This window comes from Zalophus californianus, chromosome 15 (genome assembly GCF_009762305.2).
Source record: "Zalophus californianus isolate mZalCal1 chromosome 15, mZalCal1.pri.v2, whole genome shotgun sequence".
Lineage (NCBI taxonomy): Eukaryota > Metazoa > Chordata > Mammalia > Carnivora > Otariidae > Zalophus > Zalophus californianus.
In genome coordinates, this window is record NC_045609.1 from 50200304 (window position 1) to 50222672 (window position 22369).

Here is a 22369-nt window from a genome sequence, read left to right on the forward strand (position 1 = left end):
CCTGGGTCTTTTGGGTCACCTTCAGAGACTGGGGTCTTAGCCCAACTGATAATCATGGGAGCCATCTCAGTAAACCTGTTAATCCTTCCCTAAATCCTGCAATCGGAGCCGCCTTTATCTGTCTCGTGTTTTCGGTTCCTATTTCTTCCTCGGCAGGAAATAACTCTCATTTTCTTTTCACGCTGGTCTTCAATCCGGGAGTCCTTTGAGCTCACTGTTTTGGGAGGGACTCTCCTAGTCAGGACATTCAGGAGCTCAATACTGCTGCTTATCAAATACGCCCCTCCCTTCCCCCCGCCCAAGAAGGGCTCGCTCTGGTCCCGCCGCTCCAGTCCCAACACCGCCCGCTTCCACAGGCCCCAGTCCTGCCCGGCGCCCTGCCGACCAATCCCTGGCTCCGCTCCATGCGCGTCACAATGGCGCCCTCGCGGCCCCGCCCCCGTACGCCCGCCGCGGAGGCCCCGCCCCGCCGCGCTCTCTGCGTCCTTCCGGCTCCGTGGTGGAAGTAGCCCTTCGCCGCGTCTTCCTGGAGAAGGTGGGGTTCCGCGGGGACACCGGCCGGCGGTCACGCCGGCAGCCGGAAGTGGGGCGGGGGTGCGGGCTCCCGGGGCTGTTGCTTCTGGGTGCTGGGGTGCAGGGCCGAGCGGGAATCGGGCAAACCCAGAACAGCGGGGCTGCGGTAAACGCCGCGTGCGCCCGACGGGCGGGAGTTGTGCACTCGGGCCTGCCGCGCGCCAGACCCCGCCTCTCGGAGGCCCCGCCTAGGGCGCGCTGCCAGGGGTTTCCATGGTGATGGTAAACAAGCCTCAACTGCCTCAGCTACAACTGCCAAGTTCCCCGCGTTCCACCCTCCTCTAGGTGCTCAGAGGGACGATCGAGGTGCCGGATGTGAAGAGCGGGAGCGTGGAGACTCGGAGCCCGAGGTGAGGGGCGGGACGGGCGGCGGTCCGAGGCCGAGGGCCGCACAACTGGAACCGACGAGAACTGGGTCCTTGGGTGTGGGGACAGTGGGACTGAGATTTGGAGTCGGGGGAGGCTAGGTCTGAAATCACGGGCCTCACACACGGGAACCGAATGAGGACTGGGCACATAGGGGTTGGGGACGGCGGGGCTGAGAGTTGGGGTCGGGAGAGGTAGGATCTGAGGTCAAAGGCCGATTACTGGGGTACAGACCGGGGACTGAGTTCACTGAGGACAGGGGTGGCGGGGCTGAGAATTGGGGTCGGGGGAGGTGGGGTCAGAGGTCAACGGCCTTACACTCAGGGACTGGACCACGGGCTGAGATTTTGGGTGCGGGGAGGCAGGCCTGAGATCAAGGGCCATACACTCAAGAACTGGACCGCTGGGCTGAGATTTAGGGCTGGGGGAGGTAGGGCCCGCGGCGAGGAAGGGAGGAAAGGCCTGATGCGGACTCCACGGGTAGCAGAGCTTGAGCGCCCCTGCCAGGAATAGCGTGAGGGCACCTGGCGACCGTGGGAGAGGGGCTTCATTTAAAAATGAAAGCACTTTCACGTGGTTGAGTTGCACCCGACTGGTTGGGAACTGACTCCTCCCCCCTCCCACGTTCCCGCTCGCTGAGCCTCCACTCTCGGTCTTTGCGGCCTTTTCTTCCTCTCCGTGCGGCGTGCGTGTCCTGAGCGCCAGTCTGCGTTTTGTCTCCTGCTTTTAGAGGTATAGTGTCTGCGTTTTGGGTAGAAACTCTGGTTCTCGTGATCTTTGCCTGGTGGCTAGACTTTTGCCGAGCGAGCTTAATCGGCCGTTTATTTTTCCATGTCTTTTATTTCTTTGTATCCTTGAACGTATTTTTTGATTTTTGACTGCGCCTAAGAAACTTCTGGAGACTGCCGGCGCTCGCGCTGCGCCCTCTACCTTCAGCGTTCCCGCGTGGTTCACTGAAAGTGGCGCTGGGCGGCCTGGTGACGCCGAGCGAGTTTCGGGGCCTCGACCGACCCTGGTCTTTTATAGACCTGGTTGGGAGGCCACAGGCCCCTCCCCGTTGATTTGTACCTTTAAGGAGCTCTCAGGTTCTTGCCAGACAAATCCCCAGACCCAGGAGAGCCCCCTCCCCAGCTCCTGCAGGACCTCCCCCCACACCCGCCCCTGCCCGGCGTCCCGTGGGTCCCGGCCCGCTTGTCCGCTGGCAGCTTTTCGCAGTAGTTTATTTCCCCGAGGCCCTAGGACGAAGGAACGTGCTTCCTTCTCTCGTTCTCACAACTATTGGGGGGGCCTCCGGGCTCCTATCTGCCACTGCGGGCCGCGTGCGTGGCGGGAGAGGAGTCCGCGAGCGGCTGCGCGCTGGGGGAGGGGGGGGGAACCGCCGGGTGGGGCCCGGGGTGGGGGGGCAGCGCCTCAGGTATCCGGAACCTGGTGGAGCTGGAAGAGTTTTGAAGACTTCAGATACCCTTTCAACTCAAAACATCGTCGAAATTACCTATCTTAATGTAGTTCTATTACTTTTAGTCACGTTTTTAAAAGGTTAACTATTTAAATAGTTTCTGAATTTCCGGTAAGAATGAAAATACCTCGGGTTCTCCGGTTAGACAAAAAATATATGTCAGTGAAAAGTGATGTTTTCAGTATTAATTTCTAGACACGATCCTGCATTTTAAAATAAGTTGAGTAAATTTCTACTTTTAATGAATTTTGGGAGAGATTGCTGATGTTACTAGTTAGTAATGTTTAAGCAAGCCCATCTTCAGTCATCTCCTGTGCCCGTATGCATTTTGTAAATTGATTAGGCTTATGCTGTATTACGATCTCCTTTTTATTTTTAGTTTTTTTGTTTTAACATTCTTTTTATGATATTTGCTTTTTTTGGATTTTTTTTAATTGGCAAGTGACTGGTTTTCCTTTAAGTTTATTGCTACAAAGCTCTCAGTAAACATAAAATAATTCAAGTAAAAATGTGAATTGATTTAAGTGAAAAGACTGATTTAATAGGTTAGTCCTCAGATATGGCCAAAACTGAAGGAAGAGTGTGGAGACATATGGTGCCCATCCAGGTTAAGTGCCTCCAGGGGCTGCAAAAATGGGAACGGGTCTCCTGAATCTGAGCTTTGGCTCTCAGACTTTTTGTAGAAGCACATTAATTGACCCTTAACTGGGTCCAGCCACAGAGCTAGGAGTTTGATAGTATTTTTAAGTCACATGCTCATGACCAGTCTGTAAGGGGGTGGGAGGTATTGGCGTTATCCTTGTTGTACAGATGAGAAAATGGAGGCCCAGGGGAAAATGAAGTCACTTGCCCAGGGAGGGAATAGGACTCAGGTCTGTCTGACAGGGACAGCCCTCCTCTGCCAGGGACCCTGCTCCCATCTTACTGCCCGAATTGGAGTTCTTGTGGAAAACAAGAGGCAGATCAGAGGGAGAATCCGGCTCATCTAAGGCCAAGTCTGGCTTATTTGACAGCAAATCCCGGACATAATAAGGTTTTTATCCATAAATATTTTAGCTTATATTCTGCAGATTTTTTTGAAAAAATACAACAACAGTACCATTATCACACCTGAAGAAATAATAATTCCTTGAGATCATCAAATACCCCACGTTCAAATACACCTGCCTGTATAATCCAATAATATTTTTTTTTATAGCTGGCTTGAATTGGAATCCAAACAAGGTCATACCTTATATTTGGTAGATAATCTCTCTCTCAGATTCTGTTAATCAGAGCAGCGCTGTCCAATGGAAATATAATGCAAGCCATATATGTAATTTCATATTTTTTAATAAAAAGAAACATGTTCATTCTAATAATAATTTAGTTTAGCATATGTTCAAAATATATCGTGTAATTTTTAATTTTTTTTTCAAATTAAGTTTTCCACAAAATCCAGTGTGTACTTTATATTTACAGCACATCTCAATTTGTACCAGCCACATTTTAAGTGTGGACAAGTAACTACCTTATTAGTGCAATCTGGAGGTCCTCTTTTCTTTATTGAATAAATTGGGTTGAGTGTCACGTACAGAGTTCCTTCCTCAGGCTTTGGGTTCTGATTACATTCAGTGTTGGTGTCTGAATCTCTGACCTCTGCATTTCCTGTAAAATGGTAGTTACCTCTAAAGGCTGTTCTGGTTCCGCTGAGATTATCTTTTTGGAAAGAATACTTCATTGGAAGTGCTGTCTACTCCTGCTGAGGCACTTACTTGTGTTCCCCCTTTGTGATTTTAGCGGCCACTGATGGTCTTTCCCTAAATCCATTGTTTTGTTAATATTTCCAAATTAGTGACACTTTAAATATTTATTAGTGACACTTTAAATATTCCTTCTCATTTATTAGTAGGAATACTTCTAGAGAGAGGAAACTTTGTTAATCATTTGATTTTTCTGTTGTACTTTATAAATTGTAGGTTAAGTTTTTGATTCATTCCTGATGTTTATCAATATCCAACATAGTTTAGTGATCTCTAGCATGTGCCCAAGACGCTTTTTCTGGAATTATGAAGTCATGAGTTCTAACATACAGGATGTGTTTTAATCCACTGTGGCTTTTATTCTCTTTGGTGCACAAATTATCCAGTTTGTGGCCAGTGGGAGCCCTTCAGATTGGTTCCTGACTTTCTTGACACAACCACAGTGGTCTTTGACTCCTTCCTTAGTTTAAGGGGTAATACTTCATTAAGTGGGTCCACCAAAGTTTATTCAGCTGGACTTCTAATGGTGGGCAATTGGGTTGTTTTTAGCCTTTTACTATTATACTATACCTCTAACCCATTTTCCTTTTTGAGTGGTTGGACTATATTAAGGATATTAATGTTTTGGGGAAAAATTGGAAATGTCTTTCCCATTTTATCATTGGTATTTTTGCTTGGGTTGGTGTTTTTTAGCTATGCATAAGAGGTTTGGAGGCTTTTGTTCTGGGTTTTTGTTTGTATTTATGTAATGATATTTTTCATTATTTTCCCATATTCTGGGTTTTGGGTCGTGGTCATGGAAAGTTTTCCCTACTCCCAGTTTATAGGGGAATTCATCAATTTCCTTTTTTTCCTTATATTGTGTAGGATATTTCTTAGCGTTTCTCATAAAACATGAAAAATTCTTAGTTAACTCATTTGAGCTTCATTAATATGTCAGTGTGACAGATTGCAAGGATTGACTTTGAAATTATGAGCTACAATTGCATTTTTGGAATAAACCCAACTTGGTCATGTTTATTGCTTTGTGTATTGCTGGATTTGGTTGGGTGATCATTTCTTTAGGATCTTTTCATCTGAGTTCATGAGCAAAATTACTCTGTGAAACTCGATAAACTAACACTCTTGGAAATGGAAAATCAATTCCAGGTTGATTGTAGACCAAAACATAAAAATGTAGATGAAAACAACAGAGCTTTTGAAGTTTAAAAAAATATCCATATGGCCTTGGCCTAAGAAAAAGATGTCTTTAAACACAGCACAAAAAGCGGTAATCATTAAGGGGGAAAAAGACTAGAATGAAAAATTCTGAATTCCTGTTAGGTCTCCCTGACAGTATGGCTCTTTTTTTTTTTTTTTTTTTTTTTTAAGATTTTATTTATTTATTTGAGAGAGAGAATGAGAGATAGAGAGCACGAGAGGGAAGAGGGTCAGAGGGAGAAGCAGACTCCCCGCTGAGCAGGGAGCCCGACGTGGGACTCGATCCCGGGACTCCAGGATCATGACCTGAGCCGAAGGCAGTCGCTTAATCAACTGAGCCACCCAGGCGCCCCAGTATGGCTCTTTTACAAAAATTCTCACCTAGTGTGAATATTACAAATTCCTCACCCTCTTATAAGTCTTATCTACATTGCAGAGATGATCCATTACTGGCATCTCCATAGGTTTTTGTTCTGCTTTACACAAAATTTGTTTAGAATTATGCTGTCCAGTAGAATATTAATGACAAATTTATTTTGTTTCATATTTATTTGCGATATAGTTCACACACCATACAGTTCACCCAGTTTAAAAGGGTACAAATCAGGTTTTTAGTATATTCACAATGTTGTGAAAACCATCACTACTACTACCTAATTCAAGAACATTTTCTTAAATTGAAATACCCTTAAGCATTCCTGGGATGAATTCCATTTGGTCATGTTGTATAACTTTTCTTACATGTTGTTGAATTCAGTTTGTAGTATTTTGTTGAGGAATTTTGCACCTGTCCTCATAAAGGGTATTAGTATGTAGTTATCTCTTCCTCTGATGTCTGTCTGGTTTTGGTATCAGATTGTATTAGTTTAACTAGGGCTGCCATAACAAAATACTACAGACTGGGTTGCAACAGAAATTTATTGTCTTGCAGTTATAGAGGCCAGAAATCCTAGATCATCAATCGGCAGGGTTGGTTCCTTCTAAGGGCCATGAGGAAATGATATCTTCCAGACCTTTCTCCTTGGTTTGTTAGATGGCTGTCTTCTGTGTTTTGCGTCGTCTTGTCTGTGTCCAAATTTCCCCTTAGAGGGATACCAGTCATAATGGAATATGGCTTATTCTAATGACCTCATTTTGTAAAAAGACTATCTCCAAATCTCACATTCTGAGGTGCTGAGGTTAGGACTTAAGCATCTAAATTTTGGACACACATTTCAGCCCATAAAACAGGATAAAACTGGCCTTAGGAGAATGAGTTGGGATGTGCTTTAATATTTAATTTAGTATATTTTAATATATTTTGATCAACTATTCAAAATATTTTAACATTAATCAATATTTTAACATTGAGATGTTACATTCTTTTAATCTTTGCAATTTGGTGTGCGTTTTATACTTAGAGCACATCTCAATTTGTACTTGTCACTTTCAGGTGTTCAGTAGGCACGTGTGGTAAACGATCATATTTTTATCCTTTGTACCCAGTTTGTTCTTTCTCCAAAGCCGTTTTTTTCTATACTTTAAATTTAGGAGTTTTAGCAACATATGCCTAGGTTGTGTCTTTTTAAAAATATCTGTTGGGAACTACACGACCACGTATATCTTAGGATATCTTAAGGAAAATCTCCCTTTCATTCTTTATCTGTTCTCCTGCCTCCATTTGTGTCTTTTTCTCCTCCTGGAATTCTTATTATTGACATGTTATTTGTCTTGTGTTACATCCTTGTGCTCCAAATTTCATCTTTTCCCCTTTATTTCTGTTCTTTCTCTTTGAGATATTTCTTCCACTTGGTTTTTCAGGCCACTGTGCTGAGTTTATTATTAATTTTATATTCAAAATTCAAATTTTAGTACTAAAACAGTTTTATATTCTGTAATTGAGTATCTGAAAGTGCTCGTTTTATTTTTCTGTTAAAAAAATTCAAGTGTTTTGTCCAGCACTTCTCATTCCCTTAAAACGGTCTACTGTTCTAAGCTGTTGTCTGAATGCATGGTATTCTCTCCGGGTGCTTGAGCCACTCCTGTGCATTGTCATGTTTCTTTCCTCTTGGATCTGTTCTCCACTCTCCCAGGGCAGTGTGCTGTGGTCCCCCGAGGGGCAAACACTGAGCACAAGATGCTACAGCAGTCTTCACTCCTATGGCAGCTGCATGGGACCTGACAAGGTGTCAGCTCTCCACAGAGCCCCAGGAGGAAGCTGTAGGCCCCTTGAGGGGCTGTGGGCATGTACTGTAACCATCTCTCTGGAGACCATGAGTGTAACCCACAAGGCTTCCTGAGACCTTTGCCCGGCTCTAGGATCTAATTGGTCACCCACCCAGGGGCTGCTTACTCAGGGGAAAGAGCTACAGGAAAGTTGGTAGGGGAGGTGGTTGGGAGACTGTCTTCTTAGCAATTGTATTTTCTTTAACAACTCCCCCCCCTTAAATTTGTTCGCTATGCTGAATCATATTTCTTATTGTGGGGAGAGCACGACCAATTAATAGAGATGATGAAATTTTTCCCTCACTTGAAAACAGATTTTATCTTTAGCAATGGGAGTCAAATAGCAGTGTTTCTTTTTATGAAAACTTCATCTGATAATATATTTTTTCCTCTGTGGTAACTTAGATTTTGATTCCTGAGTCACCTGCAGAATGCAATCAATAATACAGAGCAACAGTTGCTTGTTCTATGTTGGGTAAAAATTTGTCCCTTACGTTAATTTTAATATAAGCATTATAGATATAATGCTTCTAACATCACATACTATTTTTGCTTTTTAGTTAACACAGCTTTTGAGAAATGAACATTGAGGGAAAGTGTACTATTACCCCATATACTTAGCTACAGTATGTAAACTAAAAGCCCTAATAATTAAAAGATAATGGAAAACAGCTTTCCTGTTGCATACAAATCATATATCTCTCCTTTGATGGATAAAAATGTAGTAATAGCAATAAACATTTAGAATGTTAATAACATATTTAATGATCCATCTACAGCTTCTCCTTAATAGCTCTGAGGTGGCTTTGTGTACTGAACATGGCTTGTTGTACAAATTAGGGTCAGAGTTGTCACACTTCAGATGCCTCAGCCCCTTGAAATTCTGGCACAACTGTGTGAGGGTGTGCTTTCTTGAAGTAGGTGGTTCAGAACTACATCATATTCTCGAGTATTTGACAGCAAGAAATGTTTAAGAGCCACTGAATTGGGACTTTATAAAATTGCTGGGTTAGGAGAGACTTTTGAGGTTTCCAGTGGAACAGGAAAACTATCCATAATAAATTAGGGTCTGGGCTCTGCTCATATACTGACCCTAGACAGGGAATTGCTTTTTCCCCAAACCCATCTTGGCTCCTCAAGTGGAAAACAGACATAAGCAGCAGAAATAATATCTAAAATTCTCTTGTGAATTTAATAAGAACTGAGTATGAAGATTAAAAGGATTCGCTGTGAGTTGCCTGGCTGGCTCAGTTGGTAGAGCGTGCGACTCTTGATCCTCAGGGTTGTTACGTTTGAGCCCCACATTGGGTGTAGAGATTACTTAAAAAAATAAAATCTTTGGGGCTCCTGAGTGGTTCATTTGGTTAAGCGTCTGCCTTCGGCTCTGGTCATGATCCAGGGTCCAGGGACCTCAGCAGGGAAGCCTGCTTCTCTCTCCCTGCTGCCCCACCCCCTTGTGCTCTGTCAAATTAAAAAAAAAAGGATTCACCACAAAGTAAAATATTTATAAAAAGCAACCAATACAAAAACAGACTCTGGCAAAGGGGTACATTTAAAAAATACAAAGAATTTGAACAAGCATTCAGGGAGGAATAAGTAGGATAATGCACAAAGGAACAACAACAAAAAAAATAGGGTCTTCTAAAAATCTTCTTTTATACCTTAATTGGGGAAAAAAGTTTCACATTCCCACCCCTACTCATGCTTAGGATCTGTTTAAATGTCACTTCCTCAGAGCCCCAGTGTAAATTAATCCCCATTGTCTTGGGTCGTTCAGAATTTGTCATCATACATGTATTCTTCGTTTCTTTTTTTTTTTTAAGATTTTATTATTTGTCAGAGCTTAAGTGGGGAGGAGGGGCAGAGGAAGAGGAGAAAGCAGGCTCCCCGCTGAGCAGGGAGCCCCTTTTCTTCGTTTTTTAAATTGATTTCCTAGTCCACTGCTCTGTGGATCTAGCACAGTGCCTGCATTTTTTAAGTGCACAATATTTCTGAGTTAATCAATGACTCTCCCAAGTTTGGTAAATTTTATCTACTGCACATCATTCACATCTTCACACAATTGCTTCATTTCTACCACAATGTTTTTATTTCAGGGTACCGCCAGTTTTTCCTAAAGTTTATCTCATTGCTTCCCATCTCCTCTCCACACATCTGTTCCCATCATTTGTTTTCCAGAAAGCAGCTAGACTGTTCTGTTGAAAAGCAGAAACACAAATTATACCACATTCCATTTTGGAAACAATTAAATGATTTCCCATTGGTCTTAGACTAAAGTACAAAATACCAAACCAGGCTTTCAAGGCTATGGAGGATCTTCCTCTGCTTTCCTCTTTTCAACGGTCTAAGCACAACCTCCTCCCGGTGTCTTTGGTACAGGTTGTTCCTTCAGGCAGGAACCGTACCATGGTAGATCAATTATTAACCGTGGCCTCCCCTGTGTCACCAACCACTTAAGCCAAGAAGGCATATGTAAAACTACTTAACCGCAAGAAATACATTCGAATAAAATAAGTGAGAAAACGCATACTAATCATATAAATTACCAAGATTATATTTTGAAGAGGTTTTCAAGAAATGAAATAAATGCTTATGAATTCATGTAGTCAAGGTACCTCAACTCTGTAGAGAGAATTCTTTCCAAAAACAAGCCAATTTTGTGGCTTAATTTTTCTTCAGAATACTGTTTTACTTCTCTTGAATTCATGAGTGTTTAGTGCCTGTGTACAACTCCCATGGGATGGCTGGATTTTGATTCTTGTCACCTAGCTCCCACAATCAGGGACAGTTTTTCTTTACATTCCCCACCTAGTAATTTTTACACAAATCCCAGCCAACACAGTTTCATCCACAGATATTTCCAGTGAATGAAACTCTAGAAAGTAATTCCTTTATTTTTAAGCATACCTACAATTCTATATCTAAACTAAGTAAATATACTTTAATATAAAAAATTTTAATATCAAATTTTTAGTCAGCGTTCAAATAATCTCAATGTTTATCACTTTGACTCAAAATCAAATATGCCCCATGTGTTGTGAATCCATGATAAATCCCTTAAATTTCTTTTATTCAGTAAGTGTTCACTTGGTCTTTTCCCTTGGAGCTATTTTGAAATGAAGGACTGAACTCCTTTGCTAGAGTCTGGCTTCTCATACTCTGACCTAGTAGGTTCCTCTTACCTATAAATCCTATTCATTTCCTAGTTACTTCTAGTAAGTAGATTCATACGACTTTCTTTTCTTAAATAATTTCATTACTAAAGGTATTTAACATACAGAAAAATAGACAAAAGTATAAGGAGACTCCATGTACCCATTGCCCAGTTTTAGTAATTACTAAATCATCACCCATTTGTTCATCTGTAATCCCATTCCGTCCACTCAGATTCTAGACATCAAATACATCTCTTAAGTATTGACTCCAAAAATAAAACCATAGCACCATAATTACAACTAAACTTTTTAAATTCCTTAATATAAAATTTAGTCACTGCTCACATTACAATTGCTTTTTTTTTTTTTTTAAGATTTTACTTATTTGACAGAGGGCAAGCGAGCACTTAGCACGGGGAGCGGCAGGGAGGGGAGAAGCAGGTTTTCCTTGGAGCAGGGGAGCCCCATGCCGGGTCGATCCCACGACCCTGGGATCATGACCTGAGCCGAAGGCAGGCAGACAGACGCTTAGCCAACTGAGCTACCCAGACCCCCTGCAGTTGCTTTAATAATTATTTTCAAGATTGTTCTTTTGAACTCGGATACAGAGGTTCATGAAACGTAATTCTTTGTTGGATATTAAGAATTGCGAGTTTTAAAATTCATCTTCTAAACTGATGCAAAATATTTACATGTCTACGGCCAAATACATAAAACAAGGTCATGAATATACAGAGGTTCTACCTTTTGTCTATTAGTTTCCATTGTAAATTCTTCCTGCTTTCAGAGGTTTTTTCAGATTTTTTTTTTTTTTTAATTTCACAGTTTCTTCTTCCACATAAATCGTCCCAATCTACCCCTCCCCTGCGCTGGTACTCTGGACTTTTCCCCATCCTGGCACCTTCCTGAGAACTCATTCAGAACGGTCTTCCTCGTTGCTTTTCTTCCCTCCTTCCTCCCACTTCCTGCCTGGGCCGACCGCGCGGGCCGCGGGCCGCACCTGCAGGACGCGTTTCCATTGGTGACATCTTGGCGGGCCCATCGGTGGCACTTCCTCCTTTACACCCCGTGACCCACGTCCGGCCCGCCGCCCTCAGTCACGCGGCCTCTGCCTCCGGGACGCAGCCCCGCGCGCCGGCCTTCCGGACTACGGACCCGTCGTGGTGAGCCGCCGCGAGCGGACGACCCCCACCCGCCCGCCCTTCCATCCTTATTCAGCCCCCAGTCCACCTCCCCACCTCCCGCGAGTCCCGGGAACTCGTCCCCCGTCCCCCACAACTTCCCCCCCCATCCCGCCCGCTCCGGGAACTCTTTCTTCCCCCCTCGTTGCCCCAGGAACTCTTCTCCCCACACGGCCCCACGGCCCCAGGAAGTCCCCCGACCCGACCCGGGAGCTCCGCCCCCCACAGGTCCCGGGAACTCTTCCCTGGCCGCCCCAGAAAGACCCCCCTGACTCGGGAGCTCCGCCCCCTCCCCCGCGGCTCCGGAAAGCCGGGACGGAGAACTCGGCCCCACCTCACTCCCTCCTCGGCGACGTCGGCGACCTGCCCCCCCCACCCTCGCTTCAGTACGCTACCCCCCCCCACCCGGGCTCTCCCCTCCCACCACCCGGCCTGGGAAGCCTTTGCCCAGTGACCTCTTTCCCCCTCCCCCTCTCCCGCTCTGCCCGGGAAGCCTCTCTCCCCCTCCTCCTTCCCTCCCTCCCTCCCTCCTCCCTCCTCCCTCCTCCCTCCTCCCTCCCTCCTCCCTCGGCTCGTCCCGCCCCCGCCCCGGAAGCTCCCGCTGACCCCGCCCAGGCCCCGAGAAGGGGCGCTCCGGGCTCCCTTTTTCCTGTGGGGCCTGGCAGACGGTAGTGTCTCTTCGCATCCGCCAGGTAGAGGCCGAGTGAGCCTCCCCCCAGCACCTCGTCCGCGTTTCCCCGCCCGAGGAGCTCAGCGCCTGCGACCGCCGCTGTGCTTCCCGCCGAAATCGCTCAGACGCGCCCCTGGCGGCCCGCGCGGCTGCGAGCTTAAGAGCGCAGTTTCAACCCTCGTATGAGGCGTTTGCCCACAGCCAGTTGAGTTTCATTTTCAGGTTAATAACAAAAGGAGACGCACCTGGACTTTCCCCGGAGCCCTCTGCGTTTTTAAGCGTCGGGTGGAGTTAGGGGTCTTTTGGCTGTAAACCGCGCTTGTTTGATGAAAATAGAAATCAGTCCTGCTCCCCTCAGCGGTAAGTCTTGAGCAAAAAAGTCAACTGCGTGATCCTGGGGCAGCGTCTCTCTGTGATTTAAAAGTAGAACTTTGAGTCATTAGGACACCCAGGACAACCTGGCTCTTGCGTGCTACCAGCTGCAGGTGAATATTTATTTACAAAAAAGGGTGAAAATGCTTTAGGTCTTACTGCAGCACAAATAAGAGGGTGAAGCCAGGGTCCCACTGAGTACCCCTCCCTGAACAGAGAGGATGGGTGTTTAAGCCGCCCTTGTACTCCTTAGATAAACCTTAATCATTCGTGGCACTTGGAGGCGCACCCTGTTTATCCTGATTGGATCTACCTGAATCCGAACTAAATCCCGTCTAACCAGTAGAGTGAAGGTGAGCCTCGCAGGAGTCCTAGGAGCCTGTTAGAAATGCAGAATCTTGCCCTATTCCATATCTATTTAGAATCTTTGCATTTTAACAACATCCATCCATGGGTGGTTTGTGCACACAACACAGGGCGCTCACCTGGGGGAGTTGTGCAAAAATCCTTGGTCACATCCTGTACATTACAGTTAAATTAGAATCTCCAGGTGCAGGACCTAAAAGCAGTATTTTTTCACACTCCAGCGATTGCAAGGTAGTGCTCCAGTGAGACCTGTGCTGTCGGGTGTTCAGCATGTGTTCGCTCCCCGTTTCAGTCTGGTGAATATTGGCCTCAGTGTTTGGCCGGCCCTGCGCGTGCTTCCCCGAGGAGGGTTCCATAGATGTTGGTCTGCAGACCACACTGGAAGGAGCTAGGAGCTGGGGTAAACCATAGAAGGGAATCAAGTCATTAAAATGCCTGGGTCCTTCTACCTTTTAGATTCCACTCTTCTAGGGGCACAGGGGAAGGACGGATGAAGCTTTTTGAAAGCCATCTTCCAGAGAATTGGAAGTTACTGTTTCTTAAATTGTAATAACTGCACATTTATACCGGGCTCCCCACCACCACCCAGATGGTGTCTAATGAAGTAATACAGGAGGCTAGTAAAGGCAAATTTAATATGACACGCTCAGCAAAATTTACTTTCCCAGTTACACTTTTCCAAAATTAAGAATGTGGTTTAGTTCTCCTACATGCTCTGTGGATTTCACGTATCCTAGTCTTTGGGGACACTCTCATCGCTTGGCTGTGGGTGATGGTAGTGATGATGTTTTTCTTGTTGAAAAGCATATTTCAAAATTTCCTCCCTTTATTCTTCAAAGTCAGAGCAAATACAAGTCACAAGAAATGAAGTTACCAAATAGAACTGGGAAGGAAAGACATTGAGTATCTCCACCCTGCCCCTCTCCACGTCCCCCCTCCCCCCAATGGTTTCTTGTAAATCGTAAATCATGTTGAACAATTATAGCAATCAACTCTCCATGGAGCTCATCCCAGTAAAGATCATGCTGCTTGGGGTCTCACCTGCCCCTTTGGTCCCTTTCCTACCCGGGTCGGTTGTGGCCTTGCTCCACCCTCTCCCTGAAGAAGCCCTTCCCACCCGCGCTATTTAGATTTCCTCACAGAGCTTAGAGTTTTCTAAGTCTCCTCAAGGCTGGTGAGAGATTTCCCGCTGTTAGCCTGTATTACCCTATGAAAAGGTAAACCTTTTAAATGTTGTGGGGTCAGTCCCGGGTGTGTGCTTTAGTTATGGAAGCCTCGGGGCTATAAAGGGCCTCCAGCAGCCCCAGTCCTGCCTCTCCCGAGGAGGAGGAAGGAAGCTGGAGCCCATCCCAGCCACATCACCACCACCCCTGGTTGCCCTGGTGAGTGTTGGAGCACTGAGGCAAGACGGCCATATCACTCTTTTTTAGGACAGTTCGTTACCTACCAGGAGTGTCTCCGACTGTGGGCTTCTCCCCCCCGGGTTGTTCTTTAAGGTGAGCTCTTTTAAGAAAAGTAATTTCTGTTTACATTTGATATATTTAAGCAGGACATTTCTTAATGCGAAGTAAGATTTTTGTCATTAGCTTTAAATCTAATGTGGAGCACAAATCTGCAGCACTCTTACACTGAATTTTAGTTAATGTGCTAAGTACTGTAAAACTCCACAAGGGATCCAAATGTTGAAGGTTCTGAGGGCAAAGTGAGGATACTGAGTTATATTTGCACCTAAAATTAGATTTTGTTTTGTGTTCCATCGGAAGTTTAGAAGAATATGGAGTTAGCAAGTAGGACTCCACCTGAGAAATGTAAGAGAACATTAATTCTGGAGTATAAATAAGCAATGAAAGTTTACATGTAGACGTGTTCTAGAGAAGAATTCTCTTCACCTTGCCTTCAGAGAAGTCGCTGATTCTGGAGCTTTATTTTCTGAAGAGAACATTTATAATCTGTGCTGTGCTATTAGGTGTTTTAAGTAATTTTTATATGAAATGTCAGTGTTCATTTACGCTTCCTGCATGTCTTTTTCAGCCTAGACTGCCATATTGTAGAGGGAGGTGTTGACCTCGCATGGCCATCAATTAAGCTCTTGCTAATCTTGGGCCTGCTGTGCTGGGGGTGGGGTCACAGTAACCAATGGAAACAGACAGTCTGTCCCTGCTAGGCTCTCCCAAGCAGTTTTGAAGACAATTTTAAACAAATCAGAGCAAGAGTGCTATGGGAGCATAGAACCATGAGACTTAATTTGTAGAAGGGGAAGGTCTTGTGGGAAGGTCGTATGTTTGAGCTGAGACCTTAAGGATTAGTTGGATTTAGCTAGACAGAAGGTTGGGTGGAGTATATTTGGGGAGATAATTACCATGTGTGATCAAATCCCAGGGAGCAGAAAGCCTGGCACGTTCCAGGCACAGAAATGAATAAAGGAGTGGGGGTTTTTTTGCTGTTGTTGTTTTGTTTTTTGATGGGAGCGATGCAAGATACATAAGTGTGTTGTAGGCCAAAGTTGCAAGGTCTAAGTACCCCCTTAGCTCTGTGGTTTGTGTTCCAATGCCAGTGGGAAGCCACTGAGGTTTTGGAACAGGAGAATGACAGTCAGTTTAGAACACTTGAGCTGCAGATTGGGTTGCAATAAGGGCTAGCCATTACACTTGAAGTAGTTTAAGAATCAGATAAGAATATCCTGGCATGGGCTGTTGGTACTAGATTTAGAAATGAGGATGTAGAAAGGGATAGGAGGGCGATGCAGAAAGAAAAGATTTTGACAATTGAAATCACAAAGGAATAAATTATTGAGCTCTTACTGTGCCATGATAATGGCTAGGGACTGAGCGTGGAATTGTGAGAAACCTTTATATTACTTGTTGAAATCAGAAGAGTTCTTCAGTAGGATTCAGGAATGTTAGGATGGTGAATGAAATCACTCCAGAGAGGTAATGAAGTCATTGGATTTGAGGGCTTGGGCAAAGTTGTCCAAGGATTACTTCACTTTCTGGAACCTCAGGATGACAGGTAAGCCTATTTATATCTGCAGCTGGGGTGCTATAGAAGAATTTCAGAGAAAATGCTGCTTTCATTTATGGGGTATAGGGGCTATGGAGTAGAGTTTTGTATACCAGTCTGGGCCTCAGGAAGCCTGAGGCTGGGGACTTGAGTGTCCTGGGCCCAGGGCTAGTTGACCATGGAGATCAATATGAGGCTGCCTAGAAAAGGAATCACTGGAAGAAGCTGGGAGAACATATCTAAGGAATTAATAGAAAACCAGAAGACGATGCATCATCAGGAGCCAAAGGGAAAAAGGATTTCCAGAGGGAGTGGTTAAATCCTGCTGTGGGAACAAGTAAAATGAAGATAAGAAAATTCTTTCTTTTCGAGAAAAGGTATTGCCCTTTCGATGGTGAGGAGTAGAGGTGATAGTAGAGGCCTGCCTTCTGAGATTTTACTGAGGGGGCCAGCAAATCAGCAAGTTGCTGGAGGCAAAGTTGATGTCAAGGAAAGGTATATTACAGCATTGGTTAGAAATGGGCATACTTAATTAAGGAGGTTGTCTTCGGTGAAGAGACTGTGAAGATAAATTTCTCTTGGCATCTGGGTGGCTCAGTTGATTGTCTGACTCAATCTCAGCTCAGGTCTTGACCCCCTTGATCAGGAGGGTTGTGAGTTCAAGCCCCACGTTGGGCTTATCCCTAGGCATGGAGCCCACTTAAAAAAAAAATAATTTCTCTAGGTGAGTGGAGTTGGGACCAGAACAGCATTGTGATCCTGCTTATGATATCAGCTAATAAGAGAAGCAACTCCTTGTTTATAAATTTCTAGACTTTGTGGTAGTTCCTTTATTTGTTCTCTGTTCTTTGAACCAGATGAGAGATGATTAGTTCAAGGTAGGGGATGTTAGAATAGTTGTTGAGGTTTGCCATAGGCAACTCAGGGCTTTGGGAGAGTGGAGGGGCATGGAACTGTAGGCAGTGTTGAGGGCCCTTTTTAAGGTTGGTGGCCCTGATTTCTACACTAGTCATTCTCAGCTGGCAGCAGTTTTACCCCCAGGGAACATTTGGGAATACCTGGAGACCTTTGGGGTTGTTACATCTGGGGAGGGGGTGCTATTGGTCGCTACCCCACAACAAAGAATTATCTGGTCCAAAATACGAAACATTTTGCCTGGCTGTGTGCCCCTGAGCCACCCAGTATTAACCATGAAACATACTTAATCTTCTGGGCATTTTTTATTGGGCATATACAATAAAGGAGGAGGAACATAAGAATTTTATTTGTAGGGGGATGGACTGAAGTCATTACAAAATTAGCCTTTTGCATGTTGGTAGTTATAAAAAAATAAAGTGCTACATAGAGTGACTACATCAAATACATAAATTGCTAAATTAGTAAATTTAATTATGGTGAGTCAAAATGGTAGTTTGTCAATAATTTGGTTTTCTCTGATAACTAGTGCAGTTGAGCATTTCCTGTTACACGTTTGCTCTGCCTTTTCTCTAGTAACAAGAAAATGTCCTTTTACTTGAGCAATGTAATAATCATGTTTTCCTCCAGTTCTGAAAAGTTCTCTCACTATTTCTAAATGTTGGCTTATTTCATTCTTTTGTCTTCCCTTCTAACTTAAAGTAACTGTTAGAATTGATAGGTTTTGGCTTGTTGACTGAAACTTCCAGATTGCTATTGTATTTTTTTAAGACTCATAATTTGTTCTTTTTCAGTCTCTGTGAGTAATACATACATCTTTGGGGGACCTGGGATTGAATCTCAGCTCAAATGTATTCGGTGTATTTCTTAACATATTTTACTCTTCCTTTTTCACCTGTAAAATCAGGAAAACAAGATTTACTGCATATTCTTGTACATAATAAGTGAAAAATTATGTAAAGGAGTTTTTGCTTTCTTTTCAGCCACAAAAAGCTGCACCCAAGCTTGTTTGACGTCTGTCCTCTCAAGTGTCCATGATGCTGGGCCCCGAGGGAGGTGAAGGCTTTGTGGTCAAGCTCCGTGGCCTGCCCTGGTCCTGCTCTGTTGAGGATGTGCAGAATTTCCTTTCTGACTGCACAATTCATGATGGGGCTGCAGGCGTTCATTTCATCTACACTAGAGAAGGCAGGCAGAGTGGTGAGGCTTTTGTTGAACTTGAATCAGAAGATGATGTAAAAATGGCCCTTAAAAAAGACAGGGAAAGCATGGGACACCGGTACATTGAGGTGTTCAAATCCCACAGAACCGAGATGGATTGGGTGTTGAAGCACAGCGGTCCAAACAGTGCCGACACCGCCAATGATGGCTTCGTGCGGCTTCGAGGACTCCCATTTGGATGCACCAAGGAAGAAATTGTTCAGTTCTTCTCAGGGTTGGAAATTGTGCCAAACGGGATCACATTGCCTGTGGACCCCGAGGGCAAGATTACAGGGGAAGCCTTTGTGCAGTTTGCCTCCCAGGAGTTAGCTGAGAAGGCCCTAGGGAAGCACAAGGAGAGAATAGGGCACAGGTATATTGAAGTGTTCAAGAGCAGTCAGGAAGAAGTTAGGTCATACTCAGATCCCCCTCTGAAATTCATGTCTGTACAGCGGCCGGGGCCCTATGACCGCCCCGGCACAGCCAGGAGGTATATTGGCATTGTCAAGCAGGCGGGCCTGGAGAGGATGAGGTCTGGTGCATATAGTGCAGGCTATGGGGGCTATGAGGAGTACAGCGGCCTCAGCGATGGCTACGGCTTCACCACTGATCTGTTCGGGAGAGACCTCAGTTACTGTCTCTCGGGCATGTACGACCACAGATACGGAGACGGCGAGTTCACTGTCCAGAGTACCACTGGACACTGCGTCCACATGAGAGGGCTGCCATACAAAGCCACAGAGAACGACATTTACAACTTCTTCTCTCCACTCAACCCTGTGAGAGTCCATATTGAGATTGGCCCTGATGGAAGAGTGACGGGCGAAGCCGATGTCGAGTTTGCCACTCACGAAGAAGCTGTGGCAGCTATGTCCAAAGACCGGGCCAACATGCAACACAGATACATAGAACTTTTCCTGAATTCCACAACTGGGGCCAGCAATGGGGCATATAGCAGCCAGATGATGCAAGGCATGGGGGTGTCAGCCCAGTCCACTTACAGTGGCCTTGAGAGCCAGTCTGTGAGCGGCTGTTACGGGGCTGGCTATGGAGGCCAGAACAGCATGGGTGGATATGACTAGTTTTGCAGGAGCATTTGAGTTACTGCAATCATTTTCACAGGCAGCCAACAAGCAGTGAAAAGCAATTATTACTCTAGAGGAAGCTGTGGGACCCATTTTGCACCATGAGTTTGTGAAATCTGGATTAAAAAATTACCTCTTCAGTGTTTTCTCATGCAAACTTTCTTCTAGCATGTGATATTGAGTAAACTAAAACTATTTTCAGCTTTTCTCAATTAACATTTTGGTAGTGTACTTCAGAGTGATGTTATCTGAGTTAAAGTAGTTTTAAGTACATTAAATGGATCTTTTACACCACATCACCGTGAACACATTGGGGAGACGTGCTTTTTTGGAAAACTCAAGGTGCTAGATCCCTGATTCAAAGAGGAACATTTCTCATGTTTGTTCATTCTAGTTTATTTTCATTTAAAATCTTTTAGGTTAAGTTTAAGCTTTTAAAAATAAGTTAGTTTTGAAAATTGAGACACATTACTAATACTGTAGGAATTGGTGAGGCCTTGACTTAAAACTTTCTTTGTACTGTGATTTCCTTTTGGGTGTATTTTGCTAAGTGAAACTTGTTAAATTTTTTTGTTAACTAAATTTTTTTCTTAAAATAAAGATTTTTTCACAATGACTGGCACCGACTATATACTCACCAAAAAGTAGCAGAATGGGTGGTTGAAGTGAATTGAATACTGCTGTATTTCAGTGTGAATTTCAAAATAATTTAGCACATGAAATCTAAGATTTCCTTTATATTCCTATACCAAGGCTAAATTAAAGTTTGATTTTTAAAAATGTTAAATTTGAGTGGTGGAAATGGTGACTGGAAACACATTCCAGAGAGTATGAAAATAGAAGCACACAGGCCCAGTCTCCTTTGAGACGAGTGCTGTTAAACAGCCATTTGTAATGTCCTGCTCTATCCCTTATGCTGGAGTCCTGTTCATTTCTCATAGCCACAGATGCTTAATTTTGGGTGCCACATGCATTGGCAGTCACTAGCCACAGCCACAATTCATTTCAGGTTTTTTAAAATATAAAATATGCTGATGGGAACATTTTTTTCATACTAGCTCTTAACACTCCTGGGTTAGCAGTTACAGTTTATTACAGAACACACATAATAAGCTTGACAGACTTGTTTGCAAATTAGAAAGTGGGAAACACCCATCAGTAGAAAACTGTCCAAATTCCAGGCACCTCTGCACACAGCATAATGTCATCACTTTTAACTTTGATACACACTAAAACAGACTTTGAGATGTGAATGGAGTTTTTACTTTTTAACTGCTTATAAAGCTACTATTGGTGATTTCTTCAACTTCCCCTCCCCCCACCTTGTTTTTAATAACCATAGAATGTAGCCCAGATACAAATACACACCACTTCTAGGTCTTCCTCTGGTATCACTTCAAAGGGACAATCCTCTATTGGTTAAACCCTGAAGATTTTGTTAAATAAGCATTTATGTAGACTACAATCTTACCTAGCCTCTCTGAGCCTCCTGTGGCTTCACGGGCCCACCTTACCTGCCATCCTTAGCCACCAGTGCTCTGCAGACTCAGGTGGCCTGAGATAGGGCAGCAGCAGTGCCCATGAATGCCAGAAGTGCTTGGACACAGGCTGAACTAGGAAGATACACTGTGAAGACTAGGTTAAATACAAGAATTCTAGGGAGGCACAGATCACACACCTGGTCTAAGCTATGTTCACAGGGTCTCTACCCATCCTGCTGGTCCACCATGTTCCAAGTCAACAACAGTCCACCAGAGGGAAGCAAAGGCCTGGGTTGTGAAGACCCAGGGAAGCCCAGGTAGAGCACCTGGGAGCTTACGAAATCTGTAAGATACCACGAAAGACCAAGATTTGGCAAGGCAGTGAAGTTTTAGGGAGTACATTCACCCCTTAAAAAACCCTTGCTAGGTTTCGAGTCCAGATAAGGAGTGGGCTCCAAGAACCTGGGATGGGATATCCAGAGGAATGTGCTACATTACCTAAAATTGCTGGGCTAGCAGCAGTGGCTCCCTCCTAGAAATAAGACTATCTGGAGGCCTCACCTGTGGTAGGAGATTCTAAGATGATGTCTGCCTCGTCAAAGTCTGCTCCAGGTACTGTTTCTAGGAGGATGGGCAAACCACCCATCAAATCCAGCCTACCTGTTTTTACATGGTCTGTGACCTAAGAATGAGAATGGTTTTTTACAGATGAATTGATCTAATGTCTGGGAACCCCAATGGAAAATCCCCAAATGAATTCCATTCTTACTAGTAGACTTGCACTATAAAAAATTGTACTTAAAAATTTTGAGTTACATCAGTAAAAAATAACTGAAAATTTCAAATATGCGTCGGCCTGCAAAACCTAAAATATTTGCTATCTAGCATGTTCAAGAAAACTGATTTTTATGTTACAGAAAACTAGGGTCAGGACTTAGCATGACACAGAACAGAGATGCCCCACTAGAGAAGAAAACACATGCTACCAAAAAGCTGCAGGGCTTGATTCAATGTGTGGACAGGACTCCTAGCACCCCAGGGGATCTGGAGGATGCTGGACCAGAGGGTTGAGTGTAAAGTGATTGGTAATAGGCATCTCCTGGGACTCAGGATTTAAATTCTGAATAAAATGCTTGGAGTCCATTCCTAATAATCTGCTGGAGCCAACTCTTGAAGCTTGGAGATAGTGGCCTACAGGAGGGAGGGATGCTGGATATTGAGAAAGGGGTCATCAGACTCAGGTGGGCATGGTAGGATTTAGCATACGAGGTGGGAAAAACCAGCTACAAATGTTCTGTCAAGGCGTGCCTGGCGGGCTCAATCAGAAGAGCATATATCCCTTGATCTTGGGGTCGTGAGTTTGAGCCTCATGTTGGGTGTAGTGATTACTTTAAAAAGTTCCTGT

General features: G+C 44.4%; 1 protein-coding gene across 10 annotated transcripts; it reads left to right on the plus strand.

The window, feature by feature from the left end:
- The first annotated feature begins 476 nt into the window (after positions 1-476).
- On the plus strand, positions 477-20099 carry HNRNPF (heterogeneous nuclear ribonucleoprotein F). 10 transcript variants are annotated; one of them, XM_035724208.1, is made up of 5 exons: positions 11728-11860; positions 12771-12908; positions 13174-13273; positions 14717-14782; positions 18185-20099. In XM_035724208.1, exon 5 carries the CDS (start codon positions 18236-18238, stop codon positions 19478-19480), a length of 1245 nt encoding a protein of 414 aa, XP_035580101.1. In that variant the 5' UTR covers positions 11728-11860; positions 12771-12908; positions 13174-13273; positions 14717-14782; positions 18185-18235; the 3' UTR covers positions 19481-20099. The 10 variants fall into 10 exon arrangements, with proteins under 10 accessions (XP_035580107.1, XP_035580102.1, XP_035580105.1 ...); XM_035724209.1 differs by lacking the exons at positions 11728-11860; positions 12771-12908; positions 13174-13273 and adding exons at positions 480-535; positions 859-923; XM_035724207.1 differs by lacking the exons at positions 11728-11860; positions 13174-13273 and adding an exon at positions 906-923.
- The last annotated feature ends 2270 nt before the right edge of the window (positions 20100-22369 follow it).